Here is a 15,767-nt window from a genome sequence, read left to right as displayed (position 1 = left end):
GGACACTCAACCTGTACATTGTAGTCCTGTTTTTTATCTAATGCATTTTAGCCGTACTTTAGAAGCAGTGAGTGGTTGTAAATGGTTTTGTGGCACATGGAGCGGGGATGAACAAGACAGATTGTATTTTTTTTAGTATTGTATATTTTTATGACCAATAATGCTACTGTTCATCTATTCGATTTTTTTATATCAAAAGAATGTTAGAATTACAACACATCTGAAAGATTTTCAATATAGCAATCTGAGCTAGTGTAGTTCAGCCAGATTTCAGGGGCAGTGTTTTGTGGAAATCAGCCACGTGACCTATAGAGCTGGAACAAATAGCCGGACATTCACAGACAGCGGCACATCTTGAGAAAGAAGACCGGGTCTCCGAAATGCGTAGATGCTGCTGGGACTACAGTATTGTTATCACAGGTCCAGCAGCCCGCTTACTGTGGATTATGCTTTAGGTGCCATAATAAGTGCCAGGATAATAGGATAGCCCCCGGCGATACAATTACCCGCGGTCATTGACTGTGGGTAATTGGTTACCCCCCAAAGCCTTCTCACATAGTTTTGTCAATCTTTCTATCTAACTCAGGTTTCCCAAAGTGGGTCATACTGTCCCCCGGGGGTGCTGGAATGATTCAGTGGGGTGGTAGTAGCCTTGGATGCAATTGGGAGGCGTTGAATAAAAATAAGGGGGCGGTGGAAGGCTACCTGTAGCCGTTCCCAGGTCTTGCAGTGAGATCAGATGTGCTGATTGTGGGACACTTCCTGCCCTGCTCTCTCATACTGCATGGCGCGGGAGGAGGGCGGAGTGTGCACAGGCACACCATAATCTCGGTACCTGCTGCTGCATGCTGAGTGTGGTGCTGCACTGTTCCACTCCACACTTCCTTCCTCTATTGCAGGGGTGGGCCTGGCTGAGATGTATCTGCCACCTAGTCTGGTGGCATATCGGGCCACCTAAGTTTGGGGCAGAGCCAATGCTGCAGTCAAAGTGTTCTACTGCACACAACACAGCACGGCCAGCTTCGCTGCTCTCTGAAGTGCTGTGGCTGTCAACGCTGTCATTGGATAGGAACCAGGAATAGGAGCCTGCCAAGAAGGTTCTAAGATGCATGCTGAAGACAACCCATGAAAGCAAAAACTGTAAGTTAAGTTTTTGTCCTGAGAAATGCTGACTTGTGTATCTGCTGCAAGCATTCGCTGGTGCCTATTTGTATATTGTACAAAAGTTTTTAATTGCATTTCTCTCATATTTAGTGGAAGATGGGTTCAGTGCGATCACAAATCTGTTAACTAAAAAAAGAAACAGACTGCAAATAGCTAATTGCTGTGATTTAAGAATGCTGCTGATAAAAATAGAGCCGAACATTAATAAATTGATAGCAGTGCACCAGGTTAATCCTTCCCATTAGGATTATTTTTAATGTTGTGTTGTGATTTTTATTTTAACATTATCCTATGTTATATTAATTTTCTCTGTGTAATTGGTTGATTGATTTTTAAAAAATAATTTTAACGTTTCAAGGTGTCTTATTTAAAAAGTCTTTCTGTACTACGTTGTAGGACGTAGGTAGAAATATAGATACATAACAGTACGCAAATTTGTCACTGCATCTTTCTATTTGTACACTTAAAAGAAATACGCTTAAGGAAAGTAGATTTCCAGGGTGGACGCTGAGCGATTTTGTTTTCTGCAAAAGGGGCAGCGGGCCAAATAAGTCTGGGAAACTCTCGTCTAATTGAACACTAGAGATTCATATGAACATTGCTGGAGAATGTAACAAAGAAAAATGTTAGAACTGGATATTAAACAGAAAATAAAATATATATATATATATATATATATATATATATATATATATATATATATATATATATATATATATATATATATATATATATATATGTACTCCGGATCCCCGGCACTCACCCAGTCCGTAAAAGGACAATCTTGCACTGGTGCCCTCCACAGGCCTTTTTTGGCCTCACGTACAGAGCTTCAATAAGAGGCAGCACTCAGTGACTTTTTCAATAATCAAATGCGTGTATTGTGGAACATCAACTTTTCGGGGACCCCCTACCCCTTCATCAGGAAGGGGACGGGGGTCCCCGAAATGTTGATGTTCCACAATACACGCATTTGATTATTGAAAAAGTCACTGAGTGCTGCCTCTTATTGAAGATAAATATATATATATATATATATATATATATATATATAGAGAGAGAGAGAAAGAGAGAAAGAAAGAGAGAGAGAGAGAGAGAGAGAGAGAGAGAGAGAGAGAGAGAGAGAGAGAGAGTGTGAGTGTGTGTGTGTATAAAGAGAAATAGTACTTGAAACCATATGTTTGAAGTATTCTTACAAATGCTGAGGGGGAATATAATCCAGAATACTCCTTTACTGCATAAGTAGCGTGAATGGGCAAATTTAAATTTAACTATTGCTTGTATACCCATAAAATGAGTGAATGACAACATAAATCTGCTCCTATAGGGAAACTACAAACATGATAATTTAGAGTGCTTGAAAAACCTTGTCACAAAAACATAACTAAGGTGTCCCAAGACGCAAGTGTGCTAACATGGACATTAGCTAATGCTTTCCGCGTTGTATCGGAAGGTGCAACCATCTATCTATCTATATGGAATGATAGAATGATTTTCTATTCATTTGTTTCACTGATTATTTTGCCTTTTTACATTAGGGACAGTAGCTGCTAAGAACTGTCTAATGTTCAGAGAGTGACCTCTGATACTGTAAGTAGAATGTTTGTAGTGGTGCATTCTTCCTTACATTTTATATTATCATTAGTTTTATGAAACAGCTTTTGTTTCTGTTAAAAAAAATAAAAAAATAAAAAATGTTTTATGTATTATATATGTTGCTGCATATTTTCTTTTACCGAAATTCAGTGAAGTTTTCTTGTCCAGGAATCTGAATAAAACATGAAAATCCCTTGCGCTACCTTTTTACTAAAGTTGTTATTACTAATTAGTATACATTTGCCACGTATGACTAATATAAATGAGGAGCAGTAAACAGTTTGGTGTACAAACTCCACAGCCCTGATTACAATAGAAAAACCTTGCAAGAGTCTCTTTGCCTTAATATCCCACAAAGTATTAGAGCGGAACCTTAGCCTAACTAAATCTGGCCGAAAGAGTAGACCCGTTTTACTTTGAGAACAGAAACCAAGTTTTTGCTAAATACATAATTAAATGAAATTGTTACATAGATTTTTGAAACAAGAAATTTGATACATGGGGTAAAACAATTGCAATTCTACATAAGCACTAAACCAAACCTTGGCTTCAGATAATCAGGAATAGCTGTTCTTAACCAAAGATAAATCCTGCTAACATGCACTCACATTCAAATGTGTGTCAAACATTTCCCCCTGTGGCTAAAGGGGACAAATCAATTCCAAGCTATGTTGGCTGAAACACCGCAATTACCTTGCATCCCCATAGGGGAGCACAGTACAATGAGCAATGTTACTTTACTAGTCACACATCGCTTGGATTTGAATTGCACCCAAACAAGTCAATTCAATTACCTGCAAGGGTGGCAAGATGCTGTATAATGAGGTGGAAATGCATCACAACCCGCCCACTCTCGTCCCACACTTGTAGATTAAAACTCTGCAAGCCCAGAGGTACAGCAAGTGCATAAGTGTTGCATATAGCCGCACTGACTCATGGGTAATTGAATTGACCCCAAAGTGTTTAACATAATGGAAGGAACACAAACCAAAAAACTGTACCTAAAACAAAAACAGCATTGCATTTGACTTGAGGTTTAAAAACAAAAAACAAATATAAAAAGTAAATGCAACAGGGTGGCAACGCTTACTGTACAATCCCCTTCCCCAGACTCTTATAAACATCAATCTAAAAATTATATTATCTTGAAACACTTCACATGCAGAAATGTGAAAAGAAAAGAAAATCATGAAGCAGGAAACACACACATGGAAATGTCCCCTTAGTCATGCAGGGCCAACGATACGGAATGTTAGATACAAAGATGATGAAAATTTACAAATGAAAAGAATGGAAGGAAAACATGAGAAAATGCCATGCACAGAAAGACAGATGTCTAGGAATATGACTTCTGAGCAGTGCAAAACGCAAATGATATCCAAATGCTCTCAGGAATGTGAGCGAGAAAATAAAAAAATACTAATAAAAAAAGGTGGAGGGGGGGGGGAGAAAAAACAGGAGCAAGAAAAATGCTACACGGATAGATTACATGTGACATCATTTAAATGTGTCGTGTAGCAAATCCAAAAAAAAACTGGGAAGTCATATTTCAAAACAATAGTGCTCTGTCTGGTCTGTACCTTTTCTATTGCCATATATGAGTCGTTCTTCAGATGGAGAGTCCAGAAAAAAAGGAAGTGAACGATGGAGAAATAGGTGAGTGAGTCAAAGAAAAAAAAAAAAAAAGAAGAAGAAAAAAAAAATATATATATTTTTTACTTGGCAGCAGCAAGAATGAGGGTGGACTGGCAAAAGTAAGAAGGGTAAAATTGGGAAAGTTGCAACTCTAGGACTCTCTGAAAGTGGTGGTAATAAATATAGTCAGTGTAGAACTAAATAGTGTGGAGTCTCGTGCAAGCCACGAGTACAGCAAAGCGTTGACCCCTTTGCTGCCACAGGGCCAACAGCATGCTGTTATGTTGCTGTTTTTTGCAGTGGGGTTAAGAAGAACAGCGAATATTTAAGAAAGTACAGTAAAGAAGGCAGAAAATTTAAGGTTAAGAATCATGCCATCAACAGCACAATATTTTTCGGATCACGGGATAACTTTTTATAGAAAGCAAAAACCATGTTTTCTCTATCGCATATCTTTAACAGCCTGCGCCACTTGTATGCAACTGCAATATGGAAAAGTAGATGGAAAATTACATCTTTCTAAGGACTGCATGCTTGAGAAAGTGAACAGAACAATGGACATGACAAGGTTGCAGCTGTTGAGGTTTGCGCAGTGATCAAATGGTGTACAAATTCTAACAATGCAAGACTACTGGCAACATGGCAAATGTAAGTAACAGCACAACAGTGATAATGACACAGCTCAGTAAGTCTGGAAGTACAGGAAAATACAATAAATCAGAATACTGCACTGCAGCATGTTACGCTAGTGCGTTTTGGCTTACACTGCAAAATGTTACATAGACAACTGTACTTCACCATGTAAGATGGTGTGTTTCGTAGAGCATATCTGTAAATTAAGTAAAAAATAATCCAAATTTCATATAAATTGTAAAAAATACTCAATTTTGGCAGTTAGGCAGTTATAGATTGTGAAATAATTTAATGGCTTTGTGAAACATCTCTGAGTTAACTAAGTACTAAAATCACTATTGTAGAATATTTATACTGTGATCCGAAGTTTGAACAAAAATGTTAAGTCAGCTACAGTAGTTAAAAGGAAAAAAAAAAAAGGAGTACCAGATCATAATTTCTCATCATTGTGCAACTGCACGTAAGAAAATTACCTAACATTGGTGGTTTGTTTTAGGAAGATAAATACTCTGCAAAGTAATCAAGTGCAATGAAAATATTCACTGATTAATATGATCAAAAAGAAAAATAACAGTTCCCTAAATTACGGCGGCATTGACAAAATTTCTTTGCATAACTCAGGGGAGTGTGACAGTAAAATGTCTTTGCTTAAGTCAGGGGAGTGTGACAGTACTAAGGTTTATATGTAACCATGTTTGAGAGCTTTAATTACAATATCATTAGGTAGGCTCTACTAGGTCAATGTGTGTCTTTTGTAAAATTACGGAGGGATTCCCCTAAATCTATCCTGAAACAAACACAAAAAACTATGCACTTGATTAAGTACCAGTTATTTACTATATTTACTATAAATGGCAAAAGCGCATTCTCTTTTGATGGATAACTGAAAAAGGACTAAAACATCTCTCTGCAGGACATTTTTAATTTAATTGGATGTAGCCTTGTTCACTGCATGAAAGACATCAATAGACGTGTTTATGTGCTGAACATAGGAGTTTTTTTAGGCAGCCTTATAGAAAAGTCCATAGCAAAGACATGTATAAAAGTTTTAGTACACTGAGATTTTCAACTTCAAGAACCTAACGGCTATGTTGATGGTGACTGCGCTCCAGACAACCCCCTCCCCCCACTTAAATCCTGGAGGTTACAGGAAAGCCCAGGATATACCGTACAATGCAGGTAAATTAGTTGTACAAAAAAAAAGGAATATTAAAATGATCCTACCGTCAAACTGGTCTTCTCCCTCAGTCATTAACTCATCATCTGAGCAAATGCTGAGAACGTTCACCAGCATCTCTGTAACTGTGTTCAACAGAACAAAGGACATGTTACAGCAGACCACACAGCATGACCTAAGACTGTGAACAGAATCATTCATTTATATTTTACATGGAACTTGCCTTCATTTCTTACGGACCTCTCTTATAAATTCTGTTCACAACAGTAAATAGAAGCACAGATTGTTACATAACAGCTGTTAATCTAACAAAAGTAGTTAAACACTATGGATATAACATGATTCTATAAACAAATACAGTAAACAATAAAGAAGGAAAAGTTTATTCCTGAAAAGGTTAATAGGATGTTATAATAAAACTACCTCTGAAGAGCCCAGTTACATACACTAGCTGCCCAGAAACTGCAGCTAAAGGTGATGCTGAAAGGTCGAAGTGAGCTTTGCGGCTTTTTAATTTATTTTATCATTACGTACACAATCATTTAGTCTGATAAATTATTTATAATCTATCATCTATACCAGAGGTTCTCAAAATCGGTCCTCGGGGGCACACACAGTGCATGTTTTGCAGGTAACCCAGCAGGTGCACAGGTGTATTAATTACTCACTGACACATTTTAAAAGGTCCACAGGTGGAGCAAATTATTTCACTTGCGATTCTGTGAGGAGACCTGCAAAACATGCACTGTGTGGGCCCCCGAGGACCGAGTTTGAGAACCTCTGATCTATACCATGGGGCTCCTGTTAAAACCGAATGATATTAGCAACTTCTATTTTTTGTTCTAAGCATTACTACCTTACGGTGTACTCACTTTGACAACAACCATAGATGTAGCAAAGACTATCCATGTAATAATAGGTTAAAGACTGCAGTAGACAACACAATACCTTTTTCACCAACAAATGGTAATGACCAAGTGAAAACATCCATGAAATTGGGCAGCCAGTACGGGTGTGGTGAGCAGTTGAACTGCCGGATATTCATCACATTATTTTCATACTTTAATACAGCAGCTGTAAATTGGAGTGTGGAAATCATTAAGTGTAGAAACCTCCTAAAAAAAAATCAATCATAAAAATAAGATTTTACTTACCGATAAATCTATTTCTCGTAGTCCGTAGTGGATGCTGGGGACTCCGTCAGGACCATGGGGAATAGCGGCTCCGCAGGAGACAGGGCACAAAAGCAAGCTTTTAGGATCACATGGTGTGTACTGGCTCCTCCCCCTATGACCCTCCTCCAAGCCTCAGTTAGGTACTGTGCCCGGACGAGCGTACACAATAAGGAAGGATCTTGAATCCCGGGTAAGACTCATACCAGCCACACCAATCACACCGTACAACTTGTGATCTGAACCCAGTTAACAGTATGATAACAATGAAGTAGCCTCTAAAAAAGATGGCTCACAACAATAATAACCCGATTTTTGTAACAATAACTATGTACAAGTAATGCAGACAATCCGCACTTGGGATGGGCGCCCAGCATCCACTACGGACTACGAGAAATAGATTTATCGGTAAGTAAAATCTTATTTTCTCTAACGTCCTAGTGGATGCTGGGGACTCCGTCAGGACCATGGGGATTATACCAAAGCTCCCAAACGGGCGGGAGAGTGCGGATGACTCTGCAGCACCGAATGAGAGAACTCCAGGTCCTCCTCAGCCAGGGTATCAAATTTGTAGAATTTTACAAACGTGTTCCCCCCTGACCACGTAACTGCTCGGCAAAATTTTAAAGCCGAGACCCCCTCGGGCATCCGCCCAAGATGAGCCCACCTTCCTTGTGGAATGGGTACTTACAGATTTTGGCTGTGGCAGGCCTGCCACAGAATGTGCAAGCTGAATTGTACTACAAATCCAACAAGCAATAGTCTGCTTAGAAGCAGGAGCACCCAGCTTTTTGGGTGCATACAATATAAACAGCAAGTCAGAATTTCTGACTCCAGCCGTCCTGGAAATATATATATATATATATATATATATATATATATATATATATATATATATATATATATATATATATATATATATATATATATATATATCTATATATTTTTAGGGCCCCGACAACGTCTAGCAACTTGGAGTCCTCCAAGTCCCTAGTAGCCGCAGGCACCACAATATGTTGTTTCAGGTGAAACGCTGACACCACCTTAGGAAGAAACTGGGGACGAGTCCGCAGTTCTGCCTTGTCCGACTGGAAAAACAAATATGGGCTTTTTTAAGACAAAGCCCCCAATTCTGACAATCGTCTGGCCGAGGCCAGGGCCACAACATGGTCACTTTCCATGTGAGATACTTCAAATTCACAGATTTGAGCGGTTCAAACCAATATGATTTTAGGAATCCCAACACTACGTTGAGATCCCACGGTGCCACTGGAGGCACACAAGGGGCTGTATATGCAATACTCCCTTGACAAACGTCTGGACTTCAGGAATTGAAGCCAATTTTTTCTGGAAGAAAATCTACAGGGCCGAAACTTGAACCTTAATGGACCCCAATTTGAGGCTCATAGACACTCCTGTTTTCAGGAAGTGCAGAAATCGACCTAGTCGAAATTTTTTCGTGGGGCCTTCCTGGCCTCACCCACGCAATATATTTTCACCACATGTGGTGATAACGTTGTACGGTCACCTCCTTCCTGGCTTTGACCAGGGTAGGTATGACTTCTTCCGGAATGCCTTTTCCCTTAGGATCCGGCGTTCAACCGCCATGCCGTCAAACGCAGTCGCGGTAAGTCTTGGAACAGACAAGGTCCCTGCTGGAGCAGGTCCTTTCTTAGAGGCAGATGCCACGGTTCCTCTTGGAACAGACATGGTTCTTGCTGAAAGCAAATCCCATCTTAGCTCCCGAGGCCATTAGTCCTCTGTGAGCATCTCTTGAAGTTCCGGGTACCAAGTCCCTCTTGGCCAATCCGGAGCCACGAGTATAGTTCTTACTCCTCTACGTCTTATAATTCTCAATACCTTGGTTATGAGAAACAGAGGAGGGAACACATACACCGACTGTTACACCCACGGTGTTACCAGGACGTCCACAGCTATCGCCTGAAGGTCTCGTGACCTGGCGCAATACCTGTCACGTTTTTTGTTCGGGCGGGACGCCATCATGTCCACCTTTGGTCTTTCCCAACGGTTCACAATCATGCGGAAAACTTCCCGATGAAGTTCCCACTCTCCCGGGTGGAGGTCGTGCCTGCTGAGGAAGTCTGCTTCCCAGTCATCCACTCCCGGAATGAACACTGCTGACAGTGCTAACACATGATTTTCCGCCTAGCGAAAAATCCTTGCAGTTTTGACCACTGCCCTCCTGCTTCTTGTGCCGCCCTTTCTGTTTACGTGGGCGACTGCCGTGATGTTATCCCACTGGATCAATACCGGCTGACCTTGAAGCAGAGGCCTTGCTAAACTTAGAGCATTATAAATTTGCTCTTAGCTCCAGTATATTTATGTGGAGAGAATTCTCCAGACTTGATCACACTCCCTGGAAATTTTTTCCCTGTGTGACTGCTCCCCAGCCTCTCAGGCTGGCCTCCGTGGTTACCAGCATCCAATCCTGAATGCCGAATCTGCGGCCCTCTAGAAGATGAGCACTCTGTAATCACCACAGGAGAGACACCCTTGTCCTTGGATATAGGGTTATCCGCTGATGCATCTGAAGATGCGATCCGGACCATTTGTCCAGCAGATCCCACTGAAGAGTTCTTGTGTGAAATCTGCCGAATGGAAGCGCTTCGTAATAAGCCACCATTTTTACCAGGACTCTTGTGCAATGATGCACTGACACTTTTCCTGGTTTTAGGAGGATCCCGATTAGCTCGGATAACTCCCTGGCTTTCTCCTCTGGGAGAAACACCTTTTCCTGGACTGTGTCCAGAATCATCCCTAGGACCAGCAGACGTGTCGTCGGAACAACTGCGGTTATGGAATATTTAGAATCCACCCGTGCTGTCGTAGAACTACTTGAGATAGTGCTACTCCGACCTCCAACTGTTCTCTGGACCTTGTTCTTATCAGGAGGTCGTCCATTCTCTTTGACGACGAATCCTCATTTCGGTCATTACCTTGGTAAGGACCCGGGGTGCCTTGGACAATCCAACGGCATCGTCTGAAACTGATAGTGACAGTTCTGTACCACGAACCTGAGGTACCCTTGGTGAGAAAAGCAAATTTTTGGGACATGGAGGTAAGCATCCCTGATGTCCCGGGACACTATATAGTCCCCTTGTTTGCTATCACTGCTCTGAGTGACTCCATCTGAATTTGAACCTTTGTAAGTGTTCAAAAAAATTTTTTGATTTAGAATCGGTCTCACCTAGCCTTCTGGCTTCAGTACCACCATATAGTGTGGAACAATACCCCTTTCCTTGTTGTAGGAGGGGTATTTTTATTATCACCTGCTGGGAATACAGCTTGTGAATTATTTTCAATACTGCCTCCCTGTCGGAGGGAGACATTGGTACAGCAGACTACAGGAACCTGCGAGGGGGGAAACGCCTCGACATTCCAATCTGTACCCCTTGGATACTACTTGTAGGATCCAGGGGTCCTGTACGGTCCCAGCGTCATGCTGAGAACTTAGTAGAAGCGGCGAAGGGCTTCTATTCCTGGGAATGGGCTGCCTGCTGCAGTCTTCTTCCCTTTTCTCTATCCCTGGGCAGATATGACTCTTATAGGGACGAAAAGACTGAGGCTGAAAAGACGGTGTCTTTTTCTGCAGAGATGTGACTTAGGGTAAATAACGGTGGATTTTCCAGCAGTTGCCGTGGCCACCAGGTCCCATGGACCGACCCCAAATAACTCCTCCCCTTTATACGGCAATACATCTTTGTGCCGTTTGGAATCTGCATCACCTGACCACTGTCGTGTCCATAAACATCTTCTTGCAGATATGGACATCGCATTTACTCTTGATGCCAGAGTGCAATATCCCTCTGCGCATCTCGCATATATAGAAATGCATCCTTTAAATGCTCTATAGTCAATAAAATACTGTCCCTGTCAAGGGTATCAATATTTTTAGTCAGGGAATCCGACCAAGCCACCTCAGGTCTGCACATCCAGGCTGAGGCGATCGCTGGTCACAGTATAACACCAGCATGTGTGTGTATACATTTTAGGATATTTTTCAGCCTCCTATTAGCTGGCTCCTTAAGTACGGTCCTATCTGTAGATGGTACCGCCACTTGTTCTGATAAGCGTGTGAGCGCCTTATCCACCCTGAGGGGTGTTTCCCAACGCGCCTTAACTTCTGGCGGGAAAAGGTATACCGCCAATAATTTTCTATCGGGGGAAACCCACGCATCATCACACACTTCATATAATTTATCTGATTCAGGAAAAACTACAGGTAGTTTTTTCACCTCACACATAATACCCTTTTTTGTGGTACTTGGAGTATCAGAAATATGTAACACCTCCTTCATTGCCCTTAACGTGTGGCCCTAAAGGAAAATACGTTTGTTTCTTCACCGTCGACACTGAAATCAGTGGCCTTGTCTGTGTCGACCGACTGAGGTAAATGGGCATTTTACAGCCCCTGACGGTGTTTGAGACGCCTGGACAGATACTAATTTGTTCGCCGGCCCTCTCATGTCGTCAACCGGCTTACAGCGTGTTGACATTATCACGTAATTCCATAAATAAGCCATCCATTCCGGTGTCGACTCCCTAGAGAGTGACATCACCATTACAGGCAATTTGCTCCGCCTCCTCACCAACATTTACCTCATACATGTCGACACACACGTACCGACATACAGCACACACATAGGGAATGCTCTGATAGAGGACAGGACCCACTAGCCCTTTGGGGAGACAGAGGGAGAGTTTGCCAGCACACACCAAAACGCTATAATTATCCAGGGACAACCTTTATATAAGTGTTCCTCCCTTATAGCATTTTAATATATGTACATATCGCCAAATCAGTGCCCCCCCTCTCTGTTTTAACCCTGTTTCTGTAGTGCAGTGCAGGGGAGAGCCTGGGAGCCTTCCCACCAGCATTTCTGTGAGGGAAAATGGCGCTGTGTGCTGAGGAGAATAGGCCCCGCCCCCTTTTCGGCGGGCTTCTTCTCCGGAGTTTTTGATATCTGGCAGGGGTTAAATACATCCATATAGCCTCAAGGGCTATATGTGATGTATTTTTCGCCATACAGGTATTATACATTGCTGCCCAGGGCGCCCCCCCCCAGCGCCCTGCACCCTCCGTGACTGCTGTGAGAAGTGTGCTGACAACAATGGCGCACAGCTGCAGTGCTGTGCGCTACCTGATGAAGACTGAAAGTCTTCTGCCGCCTGGTTCCGGACCTCTTCATCTTCAGCATCTGCAAGGGGGGTCGGCGGCGCGGCTCCGGGACGAATCCCAGGGCGAGCCCTGTGTTCCGACTCCCTCTGGAGCTAATGGTGTCCAGTAGCCTAAGAATCCAATCCATCCTGCACGCAGGTGAGTTGAAAATCTCTCCCCTAAGTCCCTCGATGCAGTGAGCCTGTTGCCAGCAGGACTCACTGAAAATAAAGAACCTAAAAACTTTTTCTAAGTAACTCTTTAAGAGAGCCACCTAGATTGCACCCTACTCGGACGGGCACAAAAACCTAACTGAGGCTTGGAGGAGGGTCATAGGGGGAGGAGCCAGTACACACCATGTGATCCTAAAAGCTTGCTTTTGTGCCCTGTCTCCTGCGGAGCCGCTATTCCCCATGGTCCTGACGGAGTCCCCAGCATCCACTAGGACGTTAGAGAAAAGCATTTTAGTGTAAAGAATATATTTCTATCTGATCAGAAAGGCGCTATTAGAGTAAGGAATAGGTAACAGGTACATTTTGTGGATTAAAGGCAGTGATTTGGTAGGGCCACGCCTAGCCATCATAATAACCACGTAAATCCAAAGACATCACTTTCATTCCTCCCATTCAAACGTCATCTGCAAACTGCATAGCGCTAGACTGCCACATTAAGCCTGCTGGCCAATGACAGGTGGATGGCCACATCAAGCCTGCTGGGCACTGACAGGTGGACGGCCATGGTAAACCTGCTGGGCACTGATAGGTGGACAACCACAATAATCTTCCTGGGCACTGATAGGTGGACGGACATGGTAATCCTGCTGGGCACTGATAGGTGGACAAACACAATAATCTTGCTGGGCACTGATAGGTGGACGGACATGGTAATCCTGCTGGGCACTGATAGGTGGACGGTCACATTTTGCCTGCTGGGCACTGATAGGTGGACGGTCACATTTTGCCTGCTGGGCACTGATAGGTGGACGGCCACAGCAAGCCTGCTGGGCACTGATAAGTGGGCGGCCACAGTAAGCCTGCTGGGCACTGATAGGTGGACACCCACAGCAAGCCTGCTGGGCACTGATAGGTGGATAAACTCATTAATTTTCTCACTAGTTTTTATTTAGCACAATAAAATATTTTACACCTGGAAACTATATAGAGAAGAAAACATACCTTTATTATTGTAGACATCTAAATAGTTAGGTGCTGAAAATATTGTTATTAAAGAAGGAAACCCTGTTGTTTGACTTTTTCTGTACATTCGATAACTGCAATAATAAAAAAAATATATATATACACAAATGAGATTAAACCTGAAAAGATGATGTGGATATCAATGCAAGAGCCAAATGGTTCATCTGCACATGGCCTTACCCTGCATCTTGTGCTTCGTGTGCTCTGATGATTGACAGCAGGTTGTTAGTCATCAAAAACTCACAAACAGCTGGGTAACTTAAGAAGGAAAGAATGAAATACATCAGTCATGCTATAGTACAGTGATGTAATCCTTATGCTTAGGTTATGTGAGCCACATACCTATAGAAGTAAGAGCACCCTCTGACAGTATTATGACTGAAATGTTCTTGTGACTTCTCGTTACCAAAATCTTCTGAAGGGTCAGACCATAACAAGTCACACATTGGACCAAATGCTGGAGGTTCTTTGAACCTGTCTAACTACAAACAGGAGAAACCTCAAGTTTATTAAAGCCGCATTAGAACTGCAGAAAATAAAACACTTTACAAAACAGGCTTTCATCATACTACAAGCTTTCCTCAGAAAGAGGTGTATTGTTCAGTAAATGAACACCACACACTAGTGCCTGCAGTCTATTATACACCAAGACACAAAGCCCTGTATTTAAATGGAAACTTCTACTTGACAGCCTGCAACCAGAAATTACTTTCAACCACAAAGCTATGAGACCTGCCTGAAGCATCATGGGAACACTATTCCCAGCAGGGGTAAGTTTCTCCTGGAACGGAGGTGTAGAGAGGTTTCGGCGAATGGAGTTCCCTTTTAAAGTGAATAGCCTCATCAATAATCATAACAAAATCTCATTATTACCACTGTAAAATAAAATAAGAATTTACTTACCGATAATTCTATTTCTCGGAGTCCGTAGTGGATGCTGGGGTTCCTGAAAGGACCATGGGGAATAGCGGCTCCGCAGGAGACAGGGCACAAAAGTAAAGCTTTCCGATCAGGTGGTGTGCACTGGCTCCTCCCCCTATGACCCTCCTCCAAGCCAGTTAGGTACTGTGCCCGGACGAGCGTACACAATAAGGGAGGAATTTTGAATCCCGGGTAAGACTCATACCAGCCACACCAATCACACCGTACAACTTGTGATCTAAACCCAGTTAACAGTATGATAACAGCGGAGCCTCTGAAAAGATGGCTCACAACAATAATAACCCGATTTTTGTAACTATGTACAAGTATTGCAGATAATCCGCACTTGGGATGGGCGCCCAGCATCCACTACGGACTCCGAGAAATAGAATTATCGGTAAGTAAATTCTTATTTTCTCTATCGTCCTAGTGGATGCTGGGGTTCCTGAAAGGACCATGGGGATTATACCAAAGCTCCCAAACGGGCGGGAGAGTGCGGATGACTCTGCAGCACCGAATGAGAGAACTCCAGGTCCTCCTTAGCCAGGGTATCAAATTTGTAGAATTTAGCAAACGTGTTTGCCCCTGACCAAGTAGCTGCTCGGCAAAGTTGTAAAGCCGAGACCCCTCGGGCAGCCGCCCAAGATGAGCCCACCTTCCTTGTGGAATGGGCATTTACATATTTTGGCTGTGGCAGGCCTGCCACAGAATGTGCAAGCTGAATTGTATTACACATCCAACTAGCAATAGTCTGCTTAGAAGCAAGAGCACCCAGTTTGTTGGGTGCATACAGGATAACAGCAAGTCAGTTTTCCTGACTCCAGCCGTCCTGGAACATATTTTCAGGGCCCTGACAACATCTAGCAACTTGGAGTCCTCCAACTCCCTAGTAGGTGCAAGGCACCACAATAAGCTGGTTCAGGTGAAACACTGACACCACCTTAGGGAGAGAACTGGGGACGAGTCCGCAGCTCTGCCCTGTCCGAATGGACAAACAGATATGGGCTTTTTTGAGAAAAAACCACCAATTTGACACTCGCCTGGTCCAGGCCAGGGCCAAGAGCATGGTCACTTTTCATGTGAGATGCTTCAAA

At 42.7% G+C, this 15,767-nt stretch overlaps 1 protein-coding gene across 7 annotated transcripts in view; it reads right to left on the bottom strand.

The window, feature by feature from the left end:
* Positions 1–15,767, bottom strand: part of LOC135056411 (serine/threonine-protein phosphatase 2B catalytic subunit beta isoform) — a 150,500-nt gene that overhangs the window by 28,301 nt on the left and 106,432 nt on the right. For 4 of the 7 annotated variants that reach the window (XM_063961513.1, XM_063961517.1, XM_063961514.1 and 1 more), the window contains exons 6-10: positions 14,095–14,234; positions 13,933–14,010; positions 13,732–13,826; positions 7,154–7,279; positions 6,253–6,330 (exon numbers count right to left, since the gene is read on the bottom strand). In XM_063961513.1, coding sequence (XP_063817583.1) covers positions 6,253–6,330; positions 7,154–7,279; positions 13,732–13,826; positions 13,933–14,010; positions 14,095–14,234 — 517 coding nt within the window. Of the gene's footprint in view, positions 1–4,340; positions 4,368–6,252; positions 6,331–7,153; positions 7,280–13,731; positions 13,827–13,932; positions 14,011–14,094; positions 14,235–15,767 lie in introns of all 7 variants that reach the window. The other 3 variants (XM_063961516.1, XM_063961511.1, XM_063961515.1) reach the window with 1 other exon arrangement.

The sequence above is a fragment of the Pseudophryne corroboree genome, chromosome 3, assembly GCF_028390025.1.
Source record: "Pseudophryne corroboree isolate aPseCor3 chromosome 3, aPseCor3.hap2, whole genome shotgun sequence".
NCBI lineage: Eukaryota > Metazoa > Chordata > Amphibia > Anura > Myobatrachidae > Pseudophryne > Pseudophryne corroboree.
The sequence above is the reverse complement of the archived record's forward strand: the minus strand, read 5'-3'. Positions and strand labels throughout refer to the sequence as shown.